The 7,995-nt window shown below is 39.5% G+C and overlaps 1 protein-coding gene across 3 annotated transcripts; it reads left to right on the top strand.

Moving 5' to 3' along the window:
• Positions 1–751: 751 nt before the first annotated feature.
• On the top strand, positions 752–7,968 carry cdc7 (cell division cycle 7 homolog (S. cerevisiae)). 3 transcript variants are annotated; one of them, XM_044220340.1, is made up of 12 exons: positions 752–1,039; positions 1,383–1,473; positions 1,848–1,934; positions 2,083–2,218; positions 3,567–3,660; positions 3,863–4,005; positions 4,233–4,296; positions 4,818–4,925; positions 5,395–5,570; positions 5,778–5,860; positions 6,215–6,364; positions 6,491–7,968. In XM_044220340.1, exons 2-12 carry the CDS (start codon positions 1,383–1,385, stop codon positions 6,949–6,951), a joined length of 1,593 nt encoding a protein of 530 aa, XP_044076275.1. In that variant the 5' UTR covers positions 752–1,039; the 3' UTR covers positions 6,952–7,968. The 3 variants fall into 3 exon arrangements, with proteins under 3 accessions (XP_044076275.1, XP_044076274.1, XP_044076272.1); XM_044220339.1 differs by having other exon boundaries at positions 4,233–4,299; XM_044220337.1 differs by having other exon boundaries at positions 753–1,039; positions 4,233–4,578.
• The last annotated feature ends 27 nt before the right edge of the window (positions 7,969–7,995 follow it).

The following is a 7,995-nucleotide window of genomic DNA, read 5'->3' as shown; positions in this document are numbered from 1 at the left end:
AAATAAAATATTCATCAATACATAGGAGTGTGAAAAGGAACTAGATTGGATTAGATTAGATTAAATTACATAATATTAAAGAATAAAAAATTGAATTAAAAATCTATTAAATTGAATAAAAAAATAATATGTAAAGTGTAGCCTAATTTAAAGTGTTAATTAAATCATTAAATTAAATCAGTTACATTTTAATCAACTGTAATTTAAAAATCTAATGAAATTAAAAATGTAATTAAATAACTTAATGAAATTAAATACATTTAATTATTGGATTTAGTTAAACAAATTAAATCATTAAATTAAATCAAATTTAAAATGAAAAGATTCAAGAATTCTGACTTGAACAAATCTTCATCCTTTGATGGGGTGGCCATAAAATCAGCTTTATTTATTTATTTAATTTGGTGATTATTTACTGTCATATCTGGTGTTATTGGATGGTTTAGATTTGTTGGTGAGCTGATGTGATTATTAACTCACCGCCATCAAAATATGCTTATATACAATATGCTATAATTGTATTTTTTCATAACACCGACTAGATGAGGCACATTACCTGCAGCATTACTGTGAGCAGGTATCTTGGAGTCCTGTGAATTACTCTTTAGACCAAAAACAGTCAGGACTGTTACTGTAACCTGTTATTTTTAGGAGTTTGTCCCATTTAGGAGCTACTTGAGGATGTTGTGTGAATACGGGCCCTGATGTTACAAGAGGCCCCTTTAATGCTCTGTAGGTTTTGATCCCACAGTCCCTTCTTCCGGACAGTGTGCTGGTTGGAGAGGTTTCGAGATCGCTTGATATCGTGTGACTTTGCTGATGTAACGCGAGATGTCTGTAACGTCATTTTTAGCGCGGAGTTTGTTGTTGGCGGAAAAGCTTCAGCCCGAAAGTCTGAACAAATTATTTTATTTAGCCGCAGACTAAGTGAGAGTCGTATATTTATGTTGTCGCCAATGGAGCATTAGCTCATGACTCTATGGCGTGTTTATGAAATGTTCATTTGAAAAACTATTGCACTTTACGACCAACTAAAGCGGTGAGTTTCTTTTTGTTTTACTCAACAAGCTGTATTAGCTAGCCTGATATGACCGACTGTATCTGTAGCTAACAGTAGCATGCTATTTTGTTGTAATTAGGAAGACAAACAGCTCTTAGATTAAAATAAGCTGTACACATTTCCTATCCATCTCCCATTTTAACCAGGTAGTTTGCCAATAACCAATCGTTTTATCGTGTGAATGCATACACTGTCCAACTTAACATTACTTCCTAAAGTTAATATGACTAACCGTATGTTAACGTTTAGAATTAAAATGTTTAAGTTTTAGTCATTAACATTTCCATCCTCTTCTTTCCTCATTTCTCTCTCTGTCTTTTAGATGGATTTGTCTCCTGTCTGCACTGAAGGCATCAGCACAGGCGGATGTGTTATTAAATCTGACAGGGGTCACAAGAGAAGCAAAATCCCAAGTAAGTTGGACGCTTCATGAATTAAAAACATCAACATTTGAGTAAAGATGCACCATTATATTAGCATGTTATAATTAATGGGTAATATAAGGTTGAAAAAGCAATATTTGCAGGTCCCTAATATTATATTTACTGTCAAGATGTGGATTATTATTTTTTAATTAAGGCATATGTCTCTGTACAAATGTTGCATTAGGAATAGTCTAAAAATAATGGTATTAAATGAAAGCCTGTAACAGGCATGCCAGTAAAGCTTTATTATTATTGCATCTTTCTTCGCATTATAACCTGTAACACATTGGTTTTTGCCGATCTGAGTGAGTGAGAAAATGTGTGCATCTATGAAGCATATTCAGTTTTCTGTTTTCTTCCAGGAGATGTGGAGATAGACATTGAGTTCCTCTACAAAGCTGTCCCACAGCTAGCCAAGGTTTTCCGCATCATAGACAAAATAGGAGAAGGTACACACTCTGTATAACTTTATCCACACCTTAGGAGTTTATATACTGTTTGTTTAAGGTTAATACAGTAGTCACTCGTTCACCTCATGGGATTTATTGGAGCAGAAGAGGTGGTCATGTGTTCATGACATGTGTCTCTGTGCATCAGGTACGTTCAGCTCGGTGTATCTGGGTGAGGCTCAGATGCGGGATGGGAGGAGAGAGATGTTTGCCCTGAAGCACCTCATCCCAACCAGCCATCCTACACGCATCGCTGCTGAGCTTCAGTGTCTCACTGTTGCTGGGTGAGTCCAATACTGTTGTGTGTTTATAAAGCGATATATGGGATGTTTCACTGGCAGATGTCCTTTTTTAAAAGCTGAAAAGATAAAATGCCTGGGAGGAGGAACTGGATGCGGTGTGTTTAAACCTGATTAGATTAGAGATTGCACTATTTGGGTTTTCTCTTTCCCTACCGAATCACAGTGTCTCCGTGCAAAGCACTATTACTCTACGTATGGCATGGTAATCGCAAAGAAAGTCATTTTAAGGCTCTGGAAGTCAGACACTGTGCCTCAGTTGAAAACCTGGTTAACTAAGATCACTTGTATATTACATGTGAAGAAGGTTCGATATGACATGATGGTCAGACTTAATAAATGTTCTTATATATGGCAGCCATTTTTGGATCACCTTGCTCAGTACAGAGCTGAACCTGACCAGGAACAAAATCCATAGCATGCCGTCCGCCTCTCTCATTGAGTGTTTGTGCCAAGGCATGTTTTTGTAATTCATTATTTTCTGTAAATATGCCCTGTTTTGTTTTTTGTTTTTTTGTCCTTTTTTGTTTCTACTTTGTTGTTGTTCTATGGAACATCCCATTAAAAATATTATTAAAAAAAGAACTGAAAAGCTAATTCAAAGTCACATCTTAAAATACATTTCTAGACCTAACTTTGTGTATTGTTTATGCTGCTGTTCACTCTTTTTTTGTCTTTTTTAAACTCCTGATTATGATTTATATCACCTTATATGTTTTTGTTTTTATACTTTATTGTTTTGCTTATACTGCTTATTTTATTTTATTTTATTATTAGCCTTTGACAATTTGTTCAAAAGGAATTTTATGGGAATTTATTGTTCAGTTTTCCTGTAATTCTGCCAGGTAACTGTTCCTCTGCAGATCTTCTTTATTCTTGTTTGTGTTATCTGGCTGTTTAAAACCCTTAGAGACCTACTGTATGTACTGCAGTTGGAGGGTTAGAGATTTTTATACTTGCTGCAGACATGTTACAGTGCTGATACATATGTATATGTAAGAGTTGTTTGCTCACAAATTCTAAAATAAAGATCTCTTTTGTATCATAACTATCTCTTTCCCCAAAGGTTATTTTTATTCCGTAGCAAATTGGAGCGTGGGTTCCTCACTTGTCTAACGTCAGCTGAACCTACACACCTCAGTACATTGATGGCTGGTTTGGCAAGATACTCATTTGAATATATCAGTGTGCATTTTTGTTTGATCAGTGATTTTCTCATAATTCTTGGAAGTGACCGGCCAAGATTGACATCATCGCAGAGAAATCACACAACACGTTGAAATGAGTTCTGTCATCTCACTGCGTCTTTTTTTTGTTCTTCTTCACTCTGCAGAGGCAGCGAGAATGTGATGGGGGTGACGTACTGCTTCAGGAAGGAGGACCATGTGGTGATTGTCATGCCCTATATGGAGCATCAAGCTATTGTGGTAAGTTACATTGTCACACATTACTTTCTGTCAAGCATGTGGCTACAGCTTTTCAGTGACATACTGATTTTTGCATGGACACAATCTGTAATGTAATCCCCAAAACATGAATTATTTAGTAGCTTTCTTGCTGTAGTTCCTTTTTTCTGTGTTCGCCGAAATGTAATCCAACCTTGTGATCCAATCAACGTGCATTTATCAGGACATCATTGGCTCATTGAGCTTCGAAGAGGTCCGTCTGTACATCCATCACCTGTTGCAGGCCCTGAGACACATCCACCAGTTTGGTATCATTCACCGAGACATCAAACCAAACAATTTCCTCTACAACAGGAACAGCAAAATGTAAGTAGTCGCACCCCTGTAACTATTTTGACATCTCAATTGGCATTTTATCTGTTAATGGGGAAATTCTCACCTCCCTGTGTAGTTTGGGTGCGAGGTCAGATGGGCGTCCTGGGGCCAGGTTTTTTTGTTGTTGTGTCCCCTCCCCCAACTTTGGAAATGCTGAATAGTATAGCAACACATAAAGTATATATTCATTTCTTTGTTTAAAATGTGTGTGTGTGTAGGTATGCGCTGGTGGACTTCGGCCTGGCTCAGGGCACAGCGGACACCCAGATTGAGCTGCTGAAGGTGGTGAGGCAGAGGCAGTCGCAAAAAGGTGGAGGGTCCACAGGAAAACAAGACACCACACAGCGGAGCAAAGCACCACCTAAATTTCCCCCCAAAACCACCACCACTGCCTCAACCTTAATACCTCTGCCTCCACGGCAGTCCACGACCATACCACCTTCATCCTCCTCTTCCTCCACCACCACCACATCTTCCTCAGCTTCTCGGAAAGCACTAATTAAAAAAGCACGTTCTGTCACCACCACCGTCACCTCCTCCACCTCTCGCACAAAGCACACAAAGGTGTCTGCACTAAGTTGATATTTTACCTTTACTGGTTTCTGAGTCTTTTCTTTGTCCAGTGAAAGCAGAACTGTAAATTAGTGTAATTAAGATTTATTGGGTATCACATGCCTTGGTTAAGAATTTCCTGTATGGATATGTTAAAGTATCTGTTTATCTGTGCATCTGTTTGTCTTCTGCTTTCTGCACTAATGTGTTGGTTTTAGCTAAATTTTGCCATCAATGTTTGTTTTCTCTAGGATTTGACAGGACTACGCAAAGTGCCACGGCCTGTGTTTGGAGAGAGGAACCTTAACAGCTGCACTCCTGCTGCATCCACCACCAAACAAGCTGCCATTAAGACACAGGTAAGCGAGGTGGAAAGTAAAGCTTTGGAAGAATAAGAGGTTTCACTCTTGTTCTTTTTAATATTACATATCGGAACGCTGAGGAATCACACCAAAGAAGGTCACTAATTACTAATATTTAAATGTTATTTATCTGACTTGCATGGTAAAGACATCTGTTTTGTATGTTAGCATAGTATTGATTCTTTCCTTTTTGTTTTACAAATGCCAGTGTGGTGATATATGTTTTTTTGGACACATATCAGCTTGTTTCAAGAATTTTCTCAAGTCATCTCTTATAGTGATGGAGTGACCTGTGTTACTGCAGACACAGTATATCTCAAAGCCATTGAAATTACAAATAAATGAAAGTTTTTCACCTACTGGCAGAGTTCTTTTTCATTTGCTTTAAAGAGAAACTTTTTAATGGTATTATAGGTGTTTATCAGTCTAGTCATTGTATTTTTTCTTCATAAATTATTTTATTCAGCTGGTAAAGCCCGGCAAAACAGAGGACCCAGCCAGCCGAAGGTACTCCTCAGCCAGTCGGGGCACGCTGCCTGTCAGGACCCAGAGCAGCAGTCAGAAACCTCAGAGGACCGTACAGCAGGGCCTCACCTGTAACTGTTACCTGACTGACCGTGTCTGCAACATCTGCATGTCCAGGTAACAGATAAAAGAGAGAGAGAAGAAGAATAGAACCACTCATTAACAGCCACTTTTACACACCATATGTGAAATAATTCCTCATCATAAATGTGAACTTAAAGAGCTTTTGAACATCATCCATATAATTAAAAAAAACATATTTTTGTGCTATTCTCTCGCTGATTTGTGTGTTGTTCCTGTTTCATGTTGTTTTTATTAATAAAGGAAGCAGCAGGTGGCTCCCAGGGCTGGAACACCGGGCTTCAGAGCACCAGAAGTCCTCACAAAGTGTCCCAACCAAGGAACAGGTTGGTATCTCAATCAATGACTATTATACATGATTGATAACCACACAAATATAGTGACGGCTGTGCAAAGACTGGCATGGGGTTACTGTTAAACTCAAACATTACCACTCGCACAGAACATGTTGTTCATTCATCTCTCATGCCCCCACTCATACTCCTGTGCTGCAGCTAGACATCACAAAGTAATATTTCAGGAATAATTAGAGAGGGTAAGAAGAGTCCAGTTTTAGCTTTGTTCAGTTAGGAAACCCATTACAGAGTGTCAGAGATACCTCTGAATCAGTTGGGGGAAAAATAACTACAAATTAATGTGCGTTGTTGCACCCTCCCATGTGTTATCTTCCTGTACTGCAGCCATAGACGTGTGGTCAGCTGGTGTGATCCTGCTCTCACTGCTCAGTGGCCGTTACCCGTTCTTCAAAGCCAGCGATGACCTGATCGCCCTCACTCAGATCATGACCATACGGGGCTCCAGAGAGACCATCCAGGCTGCCAAGGCATTTGGTGTGTATTAATATTTTTGACTCCACAAATCCAGCAACACAGTAGAACTGAATTGAACCTCACTGTGTGATGTATGGAAGGCTCTGTATAGATAATGAACCTGTTATTGGGTTGAACTTCCTTTAGGTAAGGCAGTGGTGTGCAGTCGGGAGCTGCCTCGGCAGGACCTCAGGACGCTGTGTGAGACCCTGAGAGGACGGAGGCCGTCGCCAGATGATGAAGTCACACCACTTCCTGAAGCCAACAAGGACTCCACTGCCACCCGTCGTCACAAGATCCAAGATGATACGCCTACGCATTGTTCCACTGAAGGAACATTCAAGCAACACAAAGATGGAGCAGGTGAAACTCCTTCATCTCTCTCATCTACTCGCCCAAACCACCGGGAACATTCAACGAGCACAGAAACCAATGGCCTAGCCAAACAGAGCTCAGAGACAGACTGCAAGGTGGAGGAAGATGAGCGAGGCTGGGACAGAGTTCCTGATGAGGCCTACGACCTGCTGGACCGGTTGCTGGACCTGAACCCTGCCACCAGGATCACAGCTGCTCAGGCCCTGCAGCACCCACTGTTCAAAGACCTGTGAACCTGCAGACTGTCACAGGGCCAGGTGTCTCACGTCAACATGCCGGCTTCCTAGGCTTTGGCTCAAATTTAACTAACTGGATGATGCAAAGATAAAAGGGTGTTATACTTTATATTTACCTTACAAATTGTAACCCAGCAGAGTACTCAGTCTGTCCAGGATCAGAACACAGGATCAGAAGTTTACATGTGGAGAAAATAACTGAACAAGAGAATAGAGATCTGCTATGTTTCTGTTTGAGGAAAAGTTCTCTCTCAATTTTCTCTCCCACCAACCACTGTTGAATGCTTCATAGATTATAATATTAGTATCCATTCAAGACAGGTTTGACTTCCTGGTCCAGTTCAGAGTTAAAATTAGTTTGTTTGTTTTTTCATGGCAGCTATGGTACAAAGTACTTAGAGAATGTGCATTTTAAAGGGCTCTGAAGAGATTTGCACTGTTAGCTGTAACCAAGACAGGAGAAGTATCGACTTAAGGCATTATATTGGCAGACTATTGGCTGTTGTGTCAATGGTTGGACAGTTTTACAATTCTTTAAAACAATCCAGCTACAAGCTGTCTGGGGAAATAAATATTTGACCCTGAAGGTACCTGATCTCTGTGAAGAATCAGTTACAGCTGCACATTGTCTGATTATATTGCTTTTTATTTTTATGTTTATGTACTTTTATACTTCGAAGACCAAAAGATAAAAATACAAAACCTTGTCTTTAACACTTCTTAAGAACAACAAATATTCTTGTTGTCTTCTGAACGGAGTCTTGTCAAGAGGGAATGGTCCGCGTGTTATTTACTGTTGTCACTGCTGCCATAACAGCATATTACCGCTGTATGAAGTCAATTCATAAAGTATGAAAGGGCTTTTAATTTGGAGGTGCATATGAATTCCATCTGTATTTTCTGAACGAGAGTATGAAAGCTGCTGTATGAGAGTATGTGTCTGTGTCAACACTGAAAAATGTCAAGTCTGCCTCACTCTATTTGGATTTTCTAATAAAGGGAATACTAAAGCAAGTGGCTGCCATTTACAGTATGTAATGT

The sequence above is a fragment of the Siniperca chuatsi genome, linkage group LG13 (genome assembly GCF_020085105.1).
Source record: "Siniperca chuatsi isolate FFG_IHB_CAS linkage group LG13, ASM2008510v1, whole genome shotgun sequence".
Taxonomy (NCBI): Eukaryota; Metazoa; Chordata; class Actinopteri; order Centrarchiformes; family Sinipercidae; genus Siniperca; species Siniperca chuatsi.
Note: the sequence above shows the minus strand (reverse complement) of the source record. Positions and strands in the feature narration are given on the sequence as shown.

What these genes read in the sequence shown, in the direction of transcription:
- cdc7 (XM_044220337.1), top strand. Translation starts at nt 1,383, where the DNA reads ATGGATTTGTCTCCTGTCTGCACTGAAGGCATCAGCACAGGCGGATGT. An exon ending in CATAGACAAAATAGGAGAAG is followed by an intron (nt 1,935 to 2,082) that starts GTACACACTCTG and finishes TCTGTGCATCAG; the next exon opens with GTACGTTCAGCTCGGTGTAT. An exon ending in TACAACAGGAACAGCAAAAT is followed by an intron (nt 4,006 to 4,232) that starts GTAAGTAGTCGC and finishes GTGTGTGTGTAG; the next exon opens with GTATGCGCTGGTGGACTTCG.